General features: G+C 53.4%; 1 protein-coding gene across 1 annotated transcript; it reads right to left on the bottom strand.

The window, feature by feature from the left end:
• Positions 1–3,400: 3,400 nt before the first annotated feature.
• Positions 3,401–16,878, bottom strand: LOC142912432 (catenin delta-2-like). Its single transcript, XM_076060630.1, has 10 exons — positions 16,719–16,878; positions 14,446–15,127; positions 8,879–9,023; positions 8,217–8,610; positions 7,480–7,588; positions 7,022–7,085; positions 5,343–5,470; positions 3,924–4,077; positions 3,450–3,554; positions 3,401–3,408 (listed from the first exon to the last, which is right to left on the bottom strand). The coding sequence occupies exons 2-10, from the start codon at positions 15,094–15,096 to the stop codon at positions 3,401–3,403; spliced, it is 1,758 nt and encodes a 585-aa protein (XP_075916745.1). The 5' UTR covers positions 15,097–15,127; positions 16,719–16,878.
• Positions 16,879–24,152: the final 7,274 nt, after the last annotated feature.

The raw sequence follows: 24,152 nt of genomic DNA, 5'->3' as shown, positions 1-24,152 counted from the left end.
GGAATTTATAAGAGCTGCGAAAGTTTGGGGTACCACTACTTGAAAAATATACTGTACCACTGAAATTAGTTTAATGTTTAGTTCGATTTAGAACATCTTTCCAATGGTTGCTTAATTTGAAACCATCCTCTCGGTTGAAAACGAATTCTTCTGCCGTAGCTGATCACTGTTACAACGCTGTGGGGGATCACGATATAATTTTCTCCGATACCAAGGTTCTTTGCAAACCCATGGGCTTTTGAGAGATTTGTTCATGAAGCAATTCAGATCTACAAACACAGACACAATTTAAACCGAGAGGATGGTTTCAAATTAAGCAACCATTGGAAAGATGTTCTAAATCGAACTAAACATTAAACTAATTTCAATGGTACAGTATATTTTTCAAGTAGTGGTACCCCAAACTTTCGCAGCTCTTATAAATTCCCCCTTTTCACACCATCAATAGGTAAACTCCCCCTCCCCCCTTTCCCCCCCCCCGCGCCAAACTGCAAGTCCACCGGCACGTACACCACCTCTTTCCTGAAATCCGCCAATCAAATGCTAATTTTTATGCTAATTTCTTTGTCAGAACACTTTGTTTGCTCGCACACAGGTCCGATGTCTGAGCGTGGTTGTGTTTCGCTAAATTCTCCTGTTTGATGAGTACTAGGTGCCTCGGTGAATGTATATGCTCTAACTTTAACATAGCTGTTTCTGTGACCAGTTACAAGCTAATCACTCAGCTATTTCAATGCTAAATTCTATGCTAATTCCTTGGTCAAGGGGTACCTCTGCGGATGTCTATACTTTAACTTAGCTATTTCAATGAGCCATTTCAATGCTAAATTATATGCTAATTCCTTTGTCAAGGCACTTGGCCTTTTTCTTCTCACACAGCTTAAAGGTCGTGATCTAAGCGTGGCTTCTTCCACTCCTGCGTTAATTCCTTTGTCAAGGGGTACCTCTGCGGATGTGTATACTTTCACTTAGCTATTTCAATGAGCCATTTCAATGCTAAATTATATGCGAATTCCTTTGTCAAGGCAATTTGTGTTTTTCTTCTCACACAGCTTAAAGGTCGTGATCTAAGCGTGGCTTCTTCCACTCCAGCGCTGTCCTCCAGACAGTCTCGTCCCTTCACCTTATGAAGGCCGCTTGTGTTCTGGCCGAAACGTGATTTTTTGTTATTTTATTTTCACCTACGTGACTTTACCCAATAGAACCAAAGAGTATCAACAACATCAACATCATCATCAACAACATCATCAACAACATCAACAACAACATCATAAACAACATCATCATCAACAACATCATCAACAACAACATCAACAACATCAACAACAACATCATCATCAACTACCACTACTGCTACAACCACTACTACTCCTACTACTGCTGCTGCTGCTGCCTCAGCTGCCTTAGCTGCCACTGCTGCCGCTGCCACAGCTGCCGCTACTGCCGCTGCTGCAGCTGCTGCTGCTGCCGCAGCTGCCACAGCTGCCACTGCCACTGGCGCTGCCACTGGTGGTGCTGCTGCTGCCACTGCTGCTGGCGCTGCTGCTGCTGCCGCTGCCGCTCCAGGCATCTCTGCGACAGGAAGTGCTCCCTGCCCCAGCCGCCATTCCTGAAGCTGTCGTGCAACTCGCGGTGAGCCCAGAGAGCGGCGAGCAGAACCTTGGCGGCAAACCGATCCTGGCTCAGCGCCGTCCTGAGGCAGCAGCAAGCACGGACACACGCCCGCCACAGACGCTCAACAAAGATACAAAGGTCCACCGTGTAGCCTTAACATACCGTAGGGGCGAGTGGTGCCGTTAGCGAGCGCCTGTGAAGGCCGGTAACGGCACGCGAGGGGGTGGGTGGCCAGAACCACGCCCGGCCGCCTTTGTCTCCCTAGTGGCGATGTTTGCTACACACAGCACCGGATACTCATTTGAGGCTGAGTCGACCTAGGGGAGACTCAGAACCGGTTCAGATAATCATCACTGGTGTTGGCCATTGAGCGGGAATCGAACCCGGGTCGCCAGGTTCCTAGCGCGGCGTAGCGCTAACCGCTACACTACCGCTCCCACATACAAGTACACACTCACAGATACACACACAGACACACACACAGACACAAAGACAAAGATCCCCCATATAGCCTTAACAGACTGTAGGGGCAAGTGCTGTTTGCGAGCACCTATAAAGGCCAGACACACACACACACAGACACACACAGATACACACACACAGATACACACAGACACACACACACACAGATACACACACACACACAGACACACACACAGACACACACAGATACATACAGATACACATAGACACATACACACAGACACAAACACAGATACACACAGACACACACACAGATACACACACGCAGATACACACACACACACACAAAGCCAAAGATCCCCAGCTGTGTAGCCTCAGCGGAATGTAGGGGTAAGTGCTGTTAGTAGCGAGCAGTAGCGCCTATGACAGCCGGCGCTGTGACATACCATGTGGTGGGTGGTCAGCACCACGCCTGGTGAGTGGTGGTGAGTGTGGGTGGTGAGCGTGGTGAGCGTGGTGAGAGTGATGAGAGTGGTGAGTGTGGGTGGTGAGAGTGGTGAGTGTGGTGAGAGTGGTGAGCATGGTGAGTGAGAGTGGTGAGTGTGTGTGGTGAGTGTGGGTGGTGAGAGTGGTGAGAGTGGTGGTGAGTGTGGGTGGTGAGAGTGGTGAGAGTGGTGAGCGTGGTGAGAGTGATGAGAGTGGTGAGAGTGGTGAGTGTGGTGAGGGTGGTGAGCGTGGTGAGAGTGGTGAGCGTGGTGAGCGTGATGAGTGAGTGAGTGGTGAGTGAGTGGTGAGTGAGAGTGGTGAGTGAGTGGTGAGTGGTGAGTGAGTGGTGAGTGAGAGTGGTGAGTGGTGAGTGAGAGAGTGGTGAGTGAGTGAGAGTGGTGAGTGAGTGGTGAGTGGTGAGTGATGGTGGTGAGTGTGAGTGGTGAGTGAGAGAGTGGTGAGTGTGAGTGAGTGTGTGTGGTGAGTGAGTGTGAGTGGTGAGTGTGAGTGGTGAGTGAGTGGTGAGTGAGAGTGGTGAGTGAGTGTGGTGAGTGGTGAGTGAGTGTGGTGAGTGTGAGTGGTGAGTGTGTACTTCCCCCCCACCCACCGGCTGGTGTGGATGTCCACGACTCGCCCCACGCCACCGCTGGCCTGCAGGCGCTGAGCGTTGGCGGCGCTGCCGCACACCAGCGCAGTGAGCGCCCAGAGCACCGCCGACACCCTGTCCTCACCCAGCCGGGAGGCCTCACCACCACCCTCACCACCCTCACCACCCTCAGCACCCTCACCACCACCCTCACCACCACCCTCCTCACCACCCTCGCCACCCTCACCACCCTCACCCTCACCACCCTCACCACCCTCACCACCACCCTCCTCACCACACTCACCCTCACCACCCTCACCACCCTCACCACCACCCTCACCCTCACCACCACCATCACCACCCTCCACGCCACCCTCACCACCCTCACCACCCTCGCCAACAACCGGCAGCATCAGGGTGAGGATCCTCACGCCATTGTACAGCCCTGGGGAGTGCGGGGAGACGGTGGTGAGCGGCCTCCATCACCACCCCCATCACCACCTGAATCATCATCGTCATGACCTCCATCACCACCCCCATCACCACCTGAATCATCACCTACATCACCACCTCCATCACCACTCCCATCACCACCTGAATCATCATCATCACCTCCATCACCACCATCATCACCTCCATCCACATCTCCATCATCACCTCCCTCCCATCACCTCTATCACCACCCCCATCACCACCTCCCTCCCATCACCTCTATCACCACCCCCATCGCCACCTCCCTCCCCCCCATCACCTCTATCACCACCCCCATCACCACCTCCCTCCACCCCCCATCACCACCTCCCCCGCGTCCCACCGATGAGTCTCTGGCTGTTGGGGTCATTCCGAGCGAGGACTCGCACAGCGTTGACCGAGGTGAACGCCAGCAGCCGTCGATGGCTCCGCAGCTGCTTCAGGAGGCAGGGCAGCCCCCCGCAGTGAGCGACAACCACGCCTGCCAACGCCGACCACTGCTCGCGACGACGCACGGCAACAAGACAGCACCACGCAGACGGCGCGTCACACGGTGAGCGTTGCTAGGGAGCGTTGCTAGGGAGCGTTGCTAGGGAGTGTTGGTAGGGAGCGTTGGTAGGGAGCGTTAGTAGCGAGTGTTGCTAGGGAGCGTTGTTAGGGAGCGTTGGTAGGGAGCGTTAGTAGCGAGCGTTGCTAGGGAGCGTTGGTAGCGAGCGTTGCTAGCGAGTGTTGGTAGGGAGCGTTGCTAGGGAGCGTTGTTAGTGAGCATTGCTAGCGAGCGTTGCTAGCGAGCGTTGCGAGCGAGCGTTGCTAGCGAGCGTTGGCAGGGAGCGTTGCTAGGGAGCGTTAGTAGCGAGCATTGCTAGGGAGCGTTAGTAGCGAGCGTTGCTAGGGAGCGTTAGTAGCGAGCGTTGCTAGCGAGCGTTGGTAGCGAGCGTTGGTAGGGAGCGTTAGTAGCGAGTGTTGCTAGGGAGCGTTGTTAGGGAGCGTTGGTAGGGAGCGTTGTTAGGGAGCGTTGGTAGCGAGCGTTGCTAGCGAGCGTTGGTAGGGAGCGTTGCTAGGGAGCGTTGTTAGCGAGCGTTGCTATGGAGCGTTGCTAGCGAGCGTTGCTAGCGAGCGTTGGCAGGGAGCGTTGCTAGGGAGCGTTAGTAGTGAGCGTTGCTAGGGAGCGTTAGTAGCGAGCGTTGTTAGGGAGCGTTAGTAGCGAGCGTTGCTAGGGAGCGTTAGTAGCGAGCGTTGCTAGCGAGCGTTGGTAGCGAGCGTTGGTAGGGAGCGTTGGTAGCGAGCGTTGGTAGGGAGCGTTGGTAGCGAGCGTTGGTAGGGAGCGTTGGTAGGGAGCGTCGATAGCGAGCATTGGTAGGGAGCGTTGGTAGGGAGCGTCGATAGCGAGCGTTAGTAGCGAGTGTTGCTAGGGAGCGTTGGTATCGAACGTTACTAGGGAGCGTTGTTAGGGAGCGTTAGTAGCGAGCGTTGGTAGCGAGCGTTGCTAGGGAGCTTTAGTAGCGAGTGTTGCTAGGGAGCGTTGTTAGCGAACGGGGGCAGGAGGAGCGACGCTCACAACAACGAGCGGAGCGCCGGGGTGGCTAAAACGCGGCGAGTTGGCGCAGTAGGGGGCACGGGTGGTGGTGCAACGGCCGGCGGTCATCTCCTCAGTCGGTTGACCCCACGGCACCTGGCGGGTCCGCACCGCGACCTCCTGCCGGCCCTAGACGTGCACACGGCCTGGCGCGGGTGTTGGTTTTATGGTGCAGTGAGCCCCCACCTCGGTGTCTCTGCTGGCCAGGGTGTAGATGATGCTGGTTGCCGATTCCAGGACGACCGGGTTGTGTGACTGCTGCAGCAGGGACACGTAGCAGCTGACCGCGTCGGGTTGGTACAGCAGCTCACAGCCTGCACAACGCCCGTACATCATAAACTACTACACACCACACTACCATACACTACACTACTATACACAATACTATACACTACTACACTACTATACAGTACTATACACTACACTACTATACACTGCAGAATACACTACACTACTATACACTACACTATACACTACTATACACTACACTATACACCACACTACCATACACTACACTACTATACACTACACTACTATACACTGCAGACTACACTACACTCTATACCATACACAACACATTATATTACACTATAAACTACACTACAGACTACACTAAACTACTATACTACACTATACACTACACCACACTACCATACACTACACTGATAATACGTTTTTCCCCTTTTTCTGGCAACAAAACAGCTGTGTTAAGATGTTAAAACACCAAACTGAAACCTTTTACAAGGAATCTGTACCAGTACACTACACTATACACAACACTATACACTACACTATACACTACTATACACTATAAACTACACTATACACTACTATACACTACACTATACAAGACACTATACACTACACTATACACTACACTATATACTACTATACACTACACTACTATACACTACACTATACACTACTATACACTACACTACTATACACTACTATACACTATACACTACACTAGTAGACACTACACTACACACTACTACACTACACTATACACTACACTATACACTACATTATACACTACACTACACACTAGTGATGTACTAGTGACGAATTGGCCACGTTCTGTTTACGTGACAACCCTTACTAGGTGGCTGTGTCGGGTGGTGGTGGGTTTTAACGACTCAACATTTATATATTTACGTGATCTAACCCAAAAAAACTCTATTATGTACACTATACACGACTATACACTAACTATACATTACACTACACACGACACGAATATACACTACACTGTACACTACACTGTACACTACACTATACACTACACAGAGAGAAGTAGGCGCGCAGTTTCAGGACTCACTGTGAGGAGGAGGAGGGAGGGGTATGAGGAGGGGGGTGAGGGGGAGAAGAGTGAGAAGGAGGGGGTGAAGGAGGGGGAGGAGGAGGTCGAGGAGGGGGAGGAGGGGGGGAGGAGGATGAGCAGGAGGTGGAGGAGGAGGCGAGGATGAGAAGGAGGAAGGGAAGGAGGCTGCTGCTGTATCTGTGAGTGCTGCGACTCAGGACTGACCGCGGGGAGGAGGGAGGGGGAAGGGAGGGGGGAGGGAGGGGGAGAGGGTGTGAGAGGGGTGTGAGTGAGTGAGGGAGTGAGTGAGGGTGTGAGTGAGGGTGTGAATGAGGGTGTGAGAGGGGTGTGAGTGAGTGAGAGGGGAGTGAGTGAGTAAGTGAGGGAGTGAGGGAGTGAGGGAGTGAGTGAGGGAGTGAGTGAGAGGGGAGTGAGTAAGGGAGTGAGTGAGGGTGTGAGTGAGAGGGGAGTGAGTGAGGGAGTGAGAGGGGAGTGAGTGAGGGTGTGAGAGGGGAGTGAGGGTGTGAGTGAAGGTGTGAGTGAGGGGGGTGACAGTGGCCACCTGTTTTACGGGTCGTGATGTGCACGCTCAGCTGGTGCATGATGCAGACTGCATCCTCCACCGCCTGCGGACACAGACAGACCACGGCAGATGAAGGCAAAGATCCCCCGTGTAGCCCATGGCAGACCGTAGGGGACAGTGCTGTTAGTTGCTCATGAGGGGGTGGATGGCCAGCGCCGCGGACATTACACACACACACACACGCACACATACACGCAGACATACAAACACACATACATACACACACATACACACACACATACATACACACACATACACACATACATACACACACGCATACATACACACCTACACACACGTGGACATACACACACGCATACATACACACGCGCACACATACATACATACACACATACACACACGTACACATACACACATACACACGCGTACACACACATACACACATGCACACACAAGCACCTTGGTGTGGGGGTCACCTGAGTCTCGGTGTTGTGCCCTTTGAGTGCCGAGCGGATGAAGTGCAGCACGCAGTCCACCAGCCCCTCGCACTGCCGCACGCTCAGCCACATGTTCGAGCTCAACTCCCTGGAACGTCACGAACGTCACGTCAACCACGACGTCACCGCCGTGACGTCAACCCTGACGTCACCGCTGTGACGTCAACCCTGACGTCACCACCGTGACGTCAACCCTGACGTCACCGCCGTCACGTCAACCCTGACGTCACCGATGTCACATCAACCACGACGTCACCGCCGTGATATCAACCACGACGTCACCGCCGTGACGTCAACCACGACGTCACGGACGTCACAACAACCACGACGTCTCCGCCGTGACGTCAACCCTGACGTCACTGACGTCACATCAACCACGACGTCACCGACGTCACATCAACCACGTCACTCCCGTGACGTCGTGGTTGACGTCACCGCCGTGACGTCAACCCTGACGTCACCGCCGTGACGTCAACCCTGACGTCACCGACGTCACATCAACCACGACGTCACCGCCGTGACGTCGTGGTTGACGTCACCGCCGTGACGTTAACCACGACGTCACAACAACCATGACGTCACCGCTGTGACGTTGTGGTTGACGTCACCGCCGTGACGTCAACCACGACGTCACCGACGTCACATCAACCACGACGTCACCGACGTCACATCAACCACGACGTCACCGCCGTGACGTCTGCCTCGGCGCGCCTTACCGCAGGCACTTCAGGGTGTTGCAGAATGCCGCGGAGGGCGAGGAAGGCGAGCAGGGCAAGGCGGGCGAGGTGAGCGAGGTGAGCGAGGTGGATGAGGTGGGCAAGGAGGGTGAGGTGAGCGAGGTGAGCGAGGTGGATGAGGTGGGCGAGGAGGGTGAGGTGGGCGAGGAGGGTGAGGTGAGCGAGGTGAGCGAGGTGAGCGAGGTGGGTGAGGTGAGCGAGGTGGATGAGGTGAGCGAGGTGGATGAGGTGAACGAGGTGGGTGAGGTGGGCGAGGCTCCCCGGTTGCTGATCCAGCCGCTCTCCGGCACCATCACGAGCTCCACCAGTGCCGGCAGGCAGCACACCAGTGCCACCCTCAGAGACTCGTGGTACGTCAGGTTGCACAGCGTGCCTGGGGCATCATCATCACTGGATCATCATCATCACCATATTATCATCATCATCATTACCAGATCATCATCACCAGATCATCATCATCATCACCAGATCATCATCATCATCACCAGATCATCATCATCACATCATCATCACCAGATCATCATCATCACCAGATCATCATCATCGTCATCACATCATCATCATCACCAGATCATCATCATCATCATCACCAGATCATCACCACCACCAGCAGGTCACCACGAAGGCTGGTGCGTTGTTACCGGTGATCCTCTCCAGGGCGTGAGGGTTTCGAGTGCGTCCCAGCAGGCTGGCGAGGGCGGCGATGCCGCCCCTGTTGCAAAGCGCCAACGCACCAACACGGCTGGAGCTGAGGGCTTGCAACGCCTCGCACACGAACACAGACACCTGTGGGGGCACGCGGAGGTGAGGAGATACACACACAAGACACACACAGACACAACAATAACAACCGCCATTCGCCACTAAGTGGCGGTGACGTCACCATGACGCTTGTGCCAGGCTATGTGCACCCTGAGGCCACGTGAAGTGTCGAACGCCCGCTGGCAGGAGGTCACGGGGCAGACCCAGGTGCCACGGGTCGACTGACTGAGATGACTGGCTGATGCACCACCTGTGCCCCCTACTGTGCCAACCTGCTGTGCTTTCGCCACCCGGCGCTCCGCTCGTTGTTGTGAGCGTCGCTCCTCCGCCCTCCGTTGTTGTTGGAGGGCGACTACCTCCAACTGCCCAGTAGCATCCTTCACGAGCCTCCTCCACAGAGGCCGATCTTGACACCGCTGGTACCAGTCATCGGCAAGTCCACTCAGCTCCACGTTCCTCCTGTACCATATCACTCCATCTCTTCTCTAGCCCGTGCAGCGCCCGCTTAGCCCCCTCAATCCGGCCGAACAAAAGCTGTTTCGGCATGCGGTGGCTGGGCATGCGGGCTACATGACCCAGCCATCGCAGCCTTGCCCGCCGGAGCTCACCGATGGGACCTTGCCCAGATCTTTCAAGGATTTGTGAGCTCCTCACACAATCCAGTCTGGTTCAACCCGGTATGGATCGTAGGCAGGCCAGCCTAAATGTTTCTAACCGGCGAAGATGTTCCATTAGGGGGGTCCACGTTTCGCAAGCGTAGAGAAGGGAGGGAATGACCGTGGCCGAGAAGACCTGGCGCTTAGTGCAGAGCGACAGACCAGGTAGCTTCCACACAGCTTTACGCAACCGATGAAAGGATATTGCCGCTCGACTGATTCGGAGTGAGACCTCTGCTGTTAAACTGGAGCCAGTCATAAGCACACTGCCCAGGTATGGGAAACTCTCCACTTTCTCCACAACTGCCCCATCACCGATTGGGAGTTGTGGGGGTGGAGTGTCCGATGGTACAAAATACCCAGGCAGGTGCTTAGTTTTGGTGGGGCTGATGGTAAGGCCCCACCTCTTAGTGGCATGCTCCAGTCTCAGCAGCAGCGTCTCCAACTCCTCCTCTGACTGAGCAGCTATTACCAAATCATCAGCATACATGTGTTTGAGCAATAGGGAGCCATCCCTTGACCGCACCCGGGCATCAATCAGCCTCCCATTATATCTGTACCATATGGAGATTCCCCCGGTAGAGCTATTGAAGGCTTCACGAACTACGTGGTCAAAATAGATGTTAAATAATGTGGGAGCCAGAGGACATCCCTGTCGCACCCCAAGGTGTACAGGGAATGGCTCTGACTCCCGGGCACGTAGTTTTACCCGGGCCCGCTCACCATCATGAAGGTCCTTAATGATCGTGAGCAGAGGGTCAGGTACTCCAAAAGCACGAAGAACGACCCAGAGCCCAGGCCTACTGATGGTATCATAGGCCTTGACCAGGTCAATAAAGCAGAGATGTCGGTCTTGTTGGAATTCCCTACACTTCTGCTGTAGCAGACGGACAGAAAATATGGCATCTGTGCAGGACCGCCCTTTCCTGAAACCACATTGGGGCTCCGCAAGCCTCTCCTCAGCGTGCCTGGCAAGGCGATGCTGAATAATCCTTGCCAGGACCTTTCCTGGCACACTGAGTGAGATGCCCCTGTAGTTGTTACAGTCTGTGCGGTCCCCCTTCTTAAAAAGGGGGACCACCAGGGCATCCTTCCAATCCTGCAGAACCCGTCCAGTGGTCCAGACTGTTGTTATGATGTCATATAGGGCAGTCTGTGCACAAACGCCACCCTCCCTCAGCATTTCGCTTAGGAGATCATCTCTGCCCGCTGCCTTTCCTGGTCTCAGACTCCGGATCGCCTTCAGTACTTCCTCAGCAGATGTCACCTCAGCCAGCCACTCACAGGGGGTGACTTATTCCAATATTTGAGGCACCGCAGCCTCAGCAGGGTTATCCTCACTTTGTGCCACGATGTTTTCCTGGCTGAGGGATTTTCCCTCCCCCAGGACCTCACAGAAATGCTCAGCAAATCTGCAAACCTGTTCCTGGGGGTCGGAGATTGGATCACCGTTTTTTCCCCTAATGATGGTAATAGGTGTGGCGCTGCAGGTTACTTTTTTGATGGAGTTAAATAGAGATTTGTGATCACGGGCCACTGAGGCAGACTCCATCTCCTCAGCAACCCGCGACCACCACCCATCCTTGCAGCGCCTCACGGCTCTCCGAACCTCCGAGCGAAGGCTGCGGTAAGCCTCCTCATTCTCTGACGTGGGATTCTGTAGCCGATGACAGTGGGCCTGTCGCTTTTTCTCAACCATCCTGAACACATCCTCTGTCAGCCAGGGTCTCTGGGGAGGTCTGGACCGCGTACCTAAAGCAGCCATTGCAGCTGCATGAGTCACAGTCCTAAACCTCGCCCATTTACCCTCGACATCAGGAGGAGTCGGGGACGATGCCAATCCCAGCCGCAAGCGATGATGAAATTCTCGCTTGCAACTTTCATCAGATAACCGAGACCAGGCCACTTTAGGTCGGAATGGGGTCCTGGGTGTACACCCACCACCGGAGTGGAAGAATGGCAGGCGCATCTTACAGATGACTAGTCGATGGTCAGAGGGCAGATCAGCTCCACGGTAGGTCCTGGTGTCAAGAACATGGGCTCGCATTCGCTGGTCCATCACTATGTAGTCCAGCAGATGTTCTTGCTTGGACCCGGCATGCATCCATGATGTTGTGTGGATGCGCCGATTCCGGAACAGCGTGTTGGTAATTACAAGCCCATGGGCTGCACAAAAATCTAGCAGCCTCTTACCGTTGTTATTGAGCTGATCTGGCCCATGCCCTCCAATCACTCCAGACCAGGTGCCAGTATCATGACCAACTCGGGCATTGAAGTCACCCAACATGATGACTCTATCCCGAGGGGCCACTTTAGCCAGCACCTGTGACAGGAGGTCATAGAAGGCATCTGACTCATCGGCTTTGCCTGCATCCCTCCACGGATGTTCATCTTCGGTGGGGGCATAAGTAACCACGACCATTATTCCTCGCCTCCGGTTGATGGGAAGGCGAGCCCAAAGTAGCCTGGGGCTTACAGCTTCCCACACCTCACCGCCACGCTCCCATGCCCCCTTCATTCTTTTGTTCAAAAGAAGACCCACACTCTGTTGTTTGGCAGTCTGCTGCCCCGAGTAGAGGACTGTCCACCCCTCATGGTGGCAGGAGCCAGAGCCGGTCCACCGGACCTCCTGAATGCCGCATAGATCCAGGCGGTACCGGTCCAGCTCCCGACAGAGGAGTGGCAGCCTCTCCTCTGCAGTGAGCGTTCGAACATTCCACGTGGCCACCCGTAGTGGCTTTTCGTTGTTTCTGGAGTAGCCCCGAGGGTAGGTATTCAATCTCCTGGCTCCGCCAATTGGGGTTTGGCCAGGAGACGTCATAGACGCCTGGCCCCCCGGGGCCTCCGGCACAAGCTTATTAGTTACATATTTCAGTTTAACTCGTGGTTTCGTGGTAATTAATTGAAGGTGAAGGGGTTACCAGCCCCTCGCACCCGTCCAGAGCCCCCGTTTAGCCCCTGTGGTGGACACATATGCCATGAGGGGAGGAGCCAATCAAAATTGGATCTTCCCCCACAGCACTGTCCACGACAGAGTTGCCCGTCCGGCACCGCGAGGAGGTCGGGGGTTGTTTTGCCGGACTACACACACACAGACACACACACAGACACACACAAGACACACACACACGAACACACACACCTGTGGGGGCACGGGCAGGTGAGGAGATGCACACACACACAGACACACGCACACACACAAGACACACACACACATACAGACACACACACATACACACACACACACACCTGTGGGGGCACGCGGAGGTGAGGAGATGCACACACACACATACACACACACAAGACACACACACACAAGACACACACACACATACAGACACACACATACACGCACACGAACACACACACCTGTGGGGGCACGCGGAGGTGAGGAGATGCACACACAGACAAGACAAAGATCCCCCGTGTAGCCTTAACAGACTGTAGGGGCAAGTGCTGTTAGCGAGCAGCACCTATGAAGGCCGGAACGGTACACGAGGGGGTGGGTGGCCAGCACTACGCCCGACCGCCTTTGTCTCCCTAGTGGCGATGTTTACACACCACACCAGGTACTCATTTGAGGCTGAGTCGACCTAGGGGAGGCCCGGGACCGGTTCAGATAATCGTCACCGGTGTTGACCGTGAGCGGGAATCGAACCCGGGTCGCCAGGTTCATAGCGCGGTGTAGCGCTAACCGCTACACTACCGCTCCCCACACACAACAACAACAACCGCCATTCGCCACTAAGTGGCGGTGACGTCACCACGACGCTTGTGCCAGGCTATGTGCACCCTGAGGCCACGTGAAGTGTCGAACGCCCGCTGGCAGGAGGTCACGGGGCAGACCCAGGTGCCACGGGTCGACTGACTGAGATGACTGGCTGATGCACCACCTGTGCCCCCTACTGTGCCAACCTGCTGTGCTTTAGCCACCCGGCGCTCCGCTCGCTGTTGTGAGCGTCGCTCCTCCGCCCTCCGTTGTTGTTGGAGGGCGACTGCCTCCAACTGCCCAGTAGCATCCTTCACGAGCCTCCTCCACAGAGGCCGATCTTGACACCGCTGGTACCAGTCATCGGCAAGTCCACTCAGCTCCACGTCCTCCTGTACCACATCACTCCATCTCTTCTCTAGCCCGTGCCGCGCCCGCTTAGCCCCCTCAATCCGGCCAAACAAAAGCTGTTTCGGCATGCGGTGGCTGGGCATGCGGGCTACATGACCCAGCCATCGCAGCCTTGCCTGCCGGAGGAGCTCACCGATGGGACCCTGACCAGATCTTTCAAGGATTTGTGAGCTCCTCACACAATCCAGTCTGGTTAAACCCAGGATGGATCGTAGGCAGGTCAGCTTAAATGTTTCTAACCGGCGAAGATGTTCCATTAGGGGGGTCCACGTTTCGCAAGCGTAGAGAAGGGAGGGAATGACCGTGGCCGAGAAGACCTGAAGCTTAGTGCGGAGCGACAGACCAGGTAGCTTCCACACAGCGTTACGCAACCGATGAAAAGATATTGCCGCTCGACTGATTCGGAGTGAGACCTCTGCTGTTAAACTGGAGCCAGTCATAAGCACACTGCCCAGGTATGGGAAACTCTCCACTCTCTCCACAACTGCCCCATCACCGATTGGGAGTTGTGGGGGTGGAGTGTCCGATGGTACAAAATACCCAGGCAGACACACGCACACAGACAGACACACACACACAGACACACACACACACAGACACACAAACAGACACACACACAGACACACAGACAGACACACACAGACTCCCACTGCCCCACACGTGGTCTCACCTGGTCGTCGACCTCACGGGCAGCGAGCAGCGTCAGGAGTTGGCGCAGCGTCCCGGCCGCCCTCACCACCGCCAGCACCAACTCACTGGGTTGCTCGCCAACGCCAACGCCAACGCCACCGCCAACGCCACCGCCACCGCCAACGCCCTCCCCCACGGAGCGGCGCCCTCTCGCTGCCTGCTGCAACACCCTGGTGGCGGCGGTGGTGGTGTTGGTGGTGGTGGTGTTGGTGTTGTTGGTGGTTTTGATGGTTTTGGCGGTGGTGTTGTTGGCGGTGTTGGAGGTGGTGTTGTTGGCGGTGTTGGAGGTGGTGGTGTTAGTGGTGTTGTTATTGGTGTTTTTGGTGGTGTTGGAGGTGGTGTTGTTGGTGTTTTTGGTGGTGTTGGAGGTGGTGTTGTTGGCGGTGTTGGAGGTGGTGGTTTTGGCGGTGTTGTTGGTGTTGGAGGAATTGTTGGTGGTGTTAGTGGTGTTGTTGTTGGTGTTTTTGGTGGTGTTGGAGGTGGTGGTGTTGGTGAAGAGGCGTCTAAAGGTTCCCAGGAAGCAGCTCCACCAGCGGTGCGGGGAGCCAGCAGCAGCAGCAGCAGCGGCGGCAGGGCGCGGGGTCATGAGGGCCGTGGTGGAGGTGACCATGATGGTGGTGGAGGTGACCATGGTGGTGGTGGTGGTGGCTGAGTCCCTCAGTCTGCGGGGGGGGGGAGGGAGAGTGGGGGAGAAGTGAGCGTGTGGGTGGGTGTGAGGGCAGATACTGTACACGGACAGATACTGTACACGGACAGATACTGTGCACTGACAGATACTGTACACGGACAGATACTGTACACCGACAGATACTGTACATGGACAGATACTGTACACGGACGGATACTGTACACGGGCAGATACTGTACACTGACAGATACTGTACACGGACAGATACTGTACACTGACAGATACTGTACACAGCCACATACTGTACACAGAGATACTGTACACAGAGAGATACTGTAAACAGACCGATACTGTACACAGACACTGTACACAGAGAGTGTACAAGAAGAGACAGACTGCGTGTAGAGACAGACTGTGTGTAGAGACAGACTGTGTGTAGAGACAGACTGTGTGTAGAGACAGACTGCGTGTAGAGACAGACTGCGTGTAGAGACAGACTGTGTGTAGAGACAGACTGTGTGTAGAGACAGACTGTGTGTAGAGACAGACTGTATGTAGAGACAGACTGTATGTAGAGACAGACTGTGTGTAGAGACAGACTGTATGTAGAGACAGACTGTCTCTACATACAGACTGTGTGTAGAGACAGACTGTATGTAGAGACACACTGTGTGTACATACAGACTGTGTGTAGAGACAGACTGTGTGTACACACACAGACTGTATCTACACACACACAGAGTACACCACGTCAGGAACAGAGAGAGAGGGTTCGTGAGAGAGAGCTTGGCGCCTTCCCCTCGGTGAGAGAGGCGAGGGTGAGGAGGAGGTGGTGAGGAGGTGGTGAGAAGGTGGTGAGAAGGTGGTGAGGAGGTGGTGAGGAGGTGGTGAGGAGGTGGTGAGTAACAGAGAGGGAAGGGCGCACACCGTGAGTGAGTGAGAGAGAGCTTGGCGCCTTCCCCTCAGAGAGAGGTGGTGAGAGTGAGGAGGTGGTGAGGAGGAGGTGAGAGTGAGGAGGAGGTGGTGAGGAGGAGGTGAGAGTGAGGAGGAGGAGGTGGTGAATGAGGAGGTGGTGAGAGTGAGGTGGTGAGAGTGAGGAGGAGGTGAGAGTGAGGAGGTGGTGAGGGTGAGGAGGTGGTGAGGAGGTGAGAGTGAGGAGGTGGTGAGAGTGAGGTGGTGAGGAGGTGGTGAGAGTGAGGAGGTGGTGAGAGTGAGGTGAGGAGGAGGTAGTGAGAGTGAGGAGGTGGTGAGGAGGTGGTGAGAGTGAGGAGGAGGAGGTGGTGAGGTGGTGAGTAACAGAGAGGGAAGGGCGCACACCGTGAGTGTGGTGAGAGAGAGAGCTTGGCGCCTTCCCCTCAGAGAGAGGAGGTGAGTGTGAGGAGGAGGTGGTGAGAGTGAGGAGGAGGAGGTGAGAGTGAGGAGGAGGTGAGGAGGAGGAGGTGATGAGAGTGAGGAGGTGGTGAGAGTGAGGAGGTGGTGAGAGTGAGGAGGAGGTGGTGAGGAGGTGGTGAGAGTGAGGAGGAGGTGGTGAGAGTGAGGAGGTGGTGAGAGTGAGGAGGAGGTGGTGAGGAGGAGGAGGCGGCTGCTGCTACCTCAGCCACGAAAGTTTTAAAGTAAACATTTACCTGAGACCCGTGAAGACAATGGCGGTCGCGCTTGCTGGCGCCAAACAGGAATGAGGCGGTTAGAAGCCACTAGCCCCGCCTCCAGGGGAGGGGCCACGGCGGCGGGGGGCGTGGCTTAGGATGGCGTGAGTGGCTTAGAGCGGAAGGGGCATGGCTTAGGACGGCGGGAGTGGCTTAGAGCGGGGGGAGTGGCTTATAGCGGGGGGGGGGGGGAGTTGGCTTAGGACGGCGAGAGTGGCTTATAGCAGGGGGGGCGTGGCTTAAGACGGCGGGAGTGGCTTAGCGGGGGGGGGGAGTGGCTTAGAGCGGAGGGGGAGTGTGGCTTAGGACGGCAGGAGTGGATTCGAGCGGGGGGGGGGGAATGGCTTAGAGCGTGGGGGAGTGGCTTAGAGCGTGGGGGAGTGGCTTAGAGCGGGGGGAGTGGCTTAGAGCGTGGGGGAGTGGCTTAGAGGAGGGGGAGTGGCTTAGAGCGTGTGGGAGTGGCTTAGAGCGGGGGGGGGAGGGGGTGCTGTTTGCACAGTCACACAAAGTCACTTTAAGATGTTTTTTTATTCTTAGCTCTTTCGGCAAAGTCACGTTGAAGGGAAACAATAAAATAATAAAATATATATTAAACAATTAAAATATAAAAAATATATATTTTATTGTTTCCCTTCAACGTGACTTTACCGAAAGAGCTAAGAATATGAATTACTGCAGTCACGAAAGCTTTAAATCAAGATGTTTTTCTTGTTCGTGTTTTTGTGTTTTTGTTTGTTGTGGTTGCACTCCGATTCAAGAGCCGAATGGCTCACAGGGCTATAACCAAAATAAACTGAACTTAAAACTGAACCAGCACGCACATAGTAATCGATACTCGCTTCGTATCAAAAATTGCGAATCGATTCTTCCACCATTTCAACAAAGGGGGCGGTGGAATCAATGGTCGATGCTATGAATCGACGATCAATTATGTTGTCGTGTGGGGGAGTGGTGGGTGTAGTGGTTAGCGCTGCGCTTTGCTACGAAATTGGCGACCCGGGTTCGATTCCCGCTCACGGTCAAACACCGTCAGTGACGATTATCTGAACCGGTCCTGGGCCTCCTCTAGGTCGACTCAGACTCAAATGAGTAGCTGGTGTAGCGGTGTGTAGTAGTCAACATCGCTAGCACTGGGGAGACAAAGGCGGCTGGGCGTGGTGCTGGCCACCCACCCCCTCGTGTGCCGTGCCGGCCTTCATAGGCGCTGCTACTCGCTAACAGCACTTGCCCCTACAGTCTGTTAAGGCTACACGGGGGACCTTTGTCTTTGTGAGTGAGCAAGAGAAAAAAATTCAAAAAATGTTCTTGCTGTGCTTTTCACACCTGATGATGATTGCTCGTGTTGCAGTCGAAACGTCGTGAGAATTTAATCGTTTTATATTTTTATTATTGTATCGTTTCCCTTCTACGTGGTGGTGACTTTACCGAAAGAACCAAGAATATTAATCCCTGCAGTCAAGAAAGCTTTTAAATCGAAATAAAATAATTGCATTTTAACAACTTGTGCATTCAATATTTAAATGGCAGCTATTCAAACTGGGTTTTTTTTGCCGTTGGGTTAGTTATTTGGTCCAGACTTTGGCGCGTTGCAATCAGATTATACTGGGCGAATCTGATGAGCTATGAAGCTCTTTTTCACAGACGTCCAGTACACAGATGAACCACGGCTAATATTAGCGGGGGAGTGACATCTGCATTGGTCCGGGGCAATGTTTGTATCGAGTGGAAGAGGGCCTAGGCCCTGTTAAGTCTAGGCTCTATTTACAACGAAGCATATTGGTGACCAGCCAAATACTCTAGATGATTACACTGAATGATTTACAGCATTTCTGTCGCATGCTTAGTTTAACATTGGTCTGTTTTGTTTAACAGCGCAGGTGTCAGTGCCACAGCCGTCATTTGCAGATTCAACATTCAAGTGCGTTCACTTCGAGCCCTTTGTCAGAGCTCTTGATAGAACATCGCGTTGCACGAGTATTTGAAGTGCCCATCCGGTCTTCTTTGGTTCTTTCGGTAAAGTCACCACGTGGAATGAGAATAAAATAATAAAATAAAGCAATAAAATTCCCGCGACGTTCCGTTTCATTTCATTATTTTATTCTCATTCTAGGTGATTACTTTACCGAAAGAACCAAAGAAGATGAACCCTTGCAGTCGCGAAAGCTTCAAATCGAGATGTCCACCTATCTGGTGTTCGTTTCACCACGTAGCAGGTGCCCAAATGCATTACCTGGGAAACCACGTGGCATGTTCATGCCAAGAGTCGTCACCTTGTTCCCAGTTGGGTAAACCGCAGTCACAGTGGAAGCACTTCACGCCGTCGCCATCGCCTGTGACCACACACACATATATACCGCACGTTATTCTCCTGCGCTGCATTTGACCTATCTCATGGACACGCACGCAGACATTGCTGGAGGGATACACAGAAAGTAACAAAAAAAAAGCGTATGTGCATATTCGATATTAATATTGTCTCGATGAATCATGTTTATGCTATGATATGCAGAGGATATTTCAATACGTTTTAATTTGTAGCTATAGATACTTCCTGAGGCACCACTGCCGAGGGAAAAATGCCCTCAGTAACACAATTAAGGATATGAGTAGAAACAGGGTGGGGGGGGGGGGGTTAATGGCAATTCCAACTCCTAATGAAGGTCAACTTTTAAAAAAATCCAAAGCAGAAGTAAACACAATCAAATATTTCATTGCCTACCCCTAATCAAAGGGACCCCCAGCTCTTAGATTCCTTCTAATCAGCGACACTGGAAAGTATTTCCCAAACACCGGATTGCCAAAATAAAACGACAAAAGATAATTGGTAATAGTGCGGCGAGTTCGACCCAGTCGCAGACGTACCCTTTGGAGGCAATGCTTTTATTAACGCCAATCACACGCGATGGTGACTGCCCCTTAGCAGGACAACAACCTGTGGTGGTGACCACCGGGCTAACTACACTAATTACTCCGCCACTAGCTACAACGCACCGGACCACAGCCCGGGTGGTCCTGGTCCACGTGCAGGAGACTCTGCGGCGACGTGGACGAAGCTTTCTTCAGGACGAACAAACAACGCCGGTCCCTCCGGGAGACGCGGCCGACATCCCCTCCGCCCCTCGGCCATGACCGCCTTCCTGGAATCCTCCGGCAGAATCTCAACCCTGACACGTGACCGCCCCTAGCCCCCCCCCCACTCGGGGCCCCCGCGTAGACTTCGGTGTCCCCTGGGGTCAACCGAGAGTGCCACGGCCTACAGTGACCCCGTCTCTCCGCGGCCGGCACTCCCGCAGACCCCATCCTGTAGGGACCGGCGCTGCACGCCAAGCGTGGTGCCATCCAGCGCTCTAGGGCCGGTGCCGCACCCACACCCAGGTGGTGTCCGCGATGTCGCTACACCGCACGCCTCTCAATGGCCGGCACCACACACTGACATCCCGCCATGTCACTACAGTAGTATTCAACATTTTTTACTTGCTGACAAGTCCTTGTTAGAAGTGTAGTGACATGGAACGGGCCGCCATGGCGCGTAGCGCTGGCTGCTGGCAGAGAAGGGGATCCGCCGTTGTAGCAACCCTGTCCGCCAGCAGGTCACGTGATAAGCCGGAGAGAGGGAAGTGGGGCAAAGGTGACAGAGGCAAAGCCCGGGAACCTTCTGGTAGCTTCTAGAAGGAGGGGAGTGGCCGAGGGCGGAGCCGTCGGTTGAACCGAGGTCCTTGCTGTGCCCGCGGGCTGTGGCACGCCAACGGTCATTGGGGGTTACATATCCCCGGCGGCCGGGTCATTGCCATGCATTCGCGATCATTTTGTAATCGTTCCGGTTACTTACTGTTCTCGTTAATTTAGCTCGCGAGCGGGGATGATGGTTGCCGTTGTTGCGTTCGTTGTCCCGCCGCTATGCGAGGTGCGGAGGTCAGCCGGGACGGCTGTTTTTGTTCGCGGGGGAGGGGGGGGGGCGATGTAGCGCCGTGTGTTGGCAAGGAAGGGGGTCTTGGCCCTCGGTTTAAAAAAAAAACAGGGTTAGGACCACCACACATTTACACGTCAGAGAATGTTCCCGCCATACCAGTGTAACAGAAGCCAGCGATCGCAAGTCGCTGCGCAGCTACACAGGCAGTGGACGGCCAGGGCTGGTAGGTTGCAAGCTGTGCCACCACCGAATGCATTTCTGGATTCCTGGCCCTCGTCCTCGCCGTGGGAGATGCGGAGCGCGCACTGTTCTGAGCGCCAGGCAAAAATGAGGCCTGCTAGAAGACGCGCACCAAAAAATAACACGACTACTCATGGAATGTAACATTCTTATTGACGTTCAGCACTTTCTGTCAAGCGATGTCATCCGGATTCAACAACGTACGGGGTGATCCAGTTATAAATACCCCACCAAATAGCATGGAGAAATTAGGGAGAAACGTGATTTCAATACACTCGTTAGATCGTTTAACACTCTCCTCTGTAAGATATGGAGGCATGGTTTTCACAATATTCACTCTGACCTGTTGGGAAGAGAGTTATAAAAAAAATCAGTAGGGTGTCTATAAACGCAAAGCAAGACATGGCCCAAATGTCGTTATTTTGTAGGATAAATGTAAAAGACATCATCCTGGGTAATGCAAATTAAGGTATTGACCGTGCCCGGTGCCAATAAAGCTATTGAAATCTGGTTACACGTCATTAAAGTGGCCATGGCAGCAATAAAGGCCACATACCTAATTATAAAATTCACCCTCAACTTACTGCTTTTAATTGTCGATTTAAAGCTTTCGTGACTGCAAGGATTCATCTTCTTTGGTTCTTTCGGTAAAGTCACCACCACGTAGAATGAGAATAAAATAATAAATTAATAAAAAATAACACAATTAAATTCTCGCGACGTTTCGGCCACAACACAAGCGGCCTTCTACAGGTGAAGAGACGAGACTGTCTGGACTGATGCTCCTGTAGTTTGTGGAGTGACTCATGCAGCTGGAGCTCCAGCGCTGTCCTCCAGACAGTCTCGTCCCTTCACCTGATGAAGGCCACTTGTGTCGTGGCCGGAAACGTCGTGAGAATTTTATTGTGTTATTTTATTTTATCAATTTATTACTTTATTTTATTGCTTTCAAGCACAGGAAAGATAGTGCATCTTACAACGCAGAGAACACGGTTATGGGCAAAAAATTCAACAATTGAGACGCACACGCACGAGACCATTTAGCAACACCCACCTGGGCCTGAGCGAGTTGGACGTCACCGGCGTTGCTGCTGCCCGTCGCGAAAGCGCCGGTTGAGAAATGTCGCTCGTGCTCCTTCACAGGGACATCCCCCTCCTTCTCTTTGGTTCTATTCGGTAAAGTCACGTAGGTAAAAAAATACCTACGTGGTGACTTTACCGAATAGAACCAAAGAGTATGGATCCTTGCAGTCACGAAAGCTTCAAATATAGAACATCTCCCTCCCTCCTCCCAGTGAGACATTTCGCCGGAACAACAGAGGCAGGACCACCCGGTCGCCGGGACCCACGTAGTACAGTCCGGCGCGTGCTAAGTCCTCAGGCCGAACGGGAGATGACTTCTGGCCACGTGGAGAATGAGAGCGGCCGGTTTGCTTCGACGCGCATCTCCCAGTTGGACGGTGCCCCTTCCTTCACGTGCGGCAGGGAAGTCGGAGCGTTTTGCATAGGCGGTTCGTTCGTGGCAATCGGAGGTTGGCAGAGATTGATGATAATGACGGGTGATTTCGGATGCATCGTTGGTAGCCGCCGCAATATGTCTCGGTGCAGATGCTCCGCCGGAGGTCTGAGCATTTGCAGCTTGTGCCAGTGACCGAGCAAACGTACAATTTGTAAAACTCTGCAAATTTCGATTTGAAGCTTTCGTGACTGCAAGGATTCATCTTCTTTGGTTCTTTCGGTAAAGTCACCACCACGTAGAATGAGAATAAAATAATTCTCACGACGTTTCGGCCACAACACAAGTGGCCTTCATCAGGTGAAGGGACGAGACCTGTCTGGAGGACAGCGCTGGAGCGAACACAGCCACGCTCAGATCGCGACCTTTAAGCCGAGTCACCTGGCTTCCAATTACCGATCACTCCTTTGCAGGAGAAGCATTCAACCTTGTCTTCCTTTCTGGTGTAAAAACAAATCCAGCTTTGGCCAGATCCTGTATCAGTGGCTGTAAATTTGATGGGCAATTTACAAACCGGCCAAGGTGATAAATGTGTTTTGAAAGGTCGTCGATGGGAAGGGACATGCTTCCTTTCTTCACTTTGAGAACTCCTACAAATGGAAAACAAGTTGGATGAAAGTAATTAAGAACCAAGAATATGTTTCAGTCACTTTAAATATTTTATTTTAGAAAATATATATTTTCATTGGTTTCTGTAAGGCTTTGAGCGCTACCCTTTATAAACCAACCTTCTAAACGTTTACAAAAAATAAACAGTCAATAACACTGCCTGAAATGAAATATACAGGGTGATATTTATTTTAACAAATCACATCGGGGTAATTTAATTTATTTTAACAAATAGTTCAAGCTGACTTCCATTAACGTTAATGCACGTGTGAATTGTGAGGAGGGGCTGAGAAGAACACACACAGTCACACCACACAGTCACACACCACATACACTACACATACACAGTCACAGACACACACCACACACAAGCACACCACACAGTCACACACAGACACACCACAGTCACACACACCACACACACAGTCACACACACCACACACACAAACACCACACACACCACACCACACAGACACACCACACACACCAACACACACAGTCACACACACAGACACACCACACAGTCGCACACACCACACACACAGAGTCACACACACCACACACACCACACACACCACACACACCACACACACACAGTCACACACACAGTCACACACCACACACACAAACACCACACACACCACACACAGACACACCACACACACAAACACCACACACCACACATAGACACACCACACACACAAACACCACACACACCACACACCACACACACCACATACAGACACACCACACATCACACACAGACACACCACATACAGACACACCACACACAGACACACCACACACGCCACACACCACACCAGATACACCACACACCACACACACCACACACAGACACACACACAGACAAACCACACACAGACACACCACACATAGACACACCACACACAGACACACCACACACACCACACACAGACACACCACACACACACCACACACAGACACACCACACACACCACACACACACCACACACAGACACACCACACACGCCACACACCACACCAGATACACCACACCAGATACACCACACACACCACACACAGACACACCACACACCCCACACACAAGCACACCACACAGTCACACACAGACACACCACACAGTCACACACAGACA

Source organism: Petromyzon marinus, unplaced genomic scaffold, assembly GCF_048934315.1.
Source record: "Petromyzon marinus isolate PM22_M1 ecotype Great Lakes invasive population unplaced genomic scaffold, UKy_Petmar_22M1.pri1.0 PM_G_Scaffold_20, whole genome shotgun sequence".
Classification (NCBI taxonomy): Eukaryota; Metazoa; Chordata; class Hyperoartia; order Petromyzontiformes; family Petromyzontidae; genus Petromyzon; species Petromyzon marinus.
Note: the sequence above shows the minus strand (reverse complement) of the source record. Positions and strands in the feature narration are given on the sequence as shown.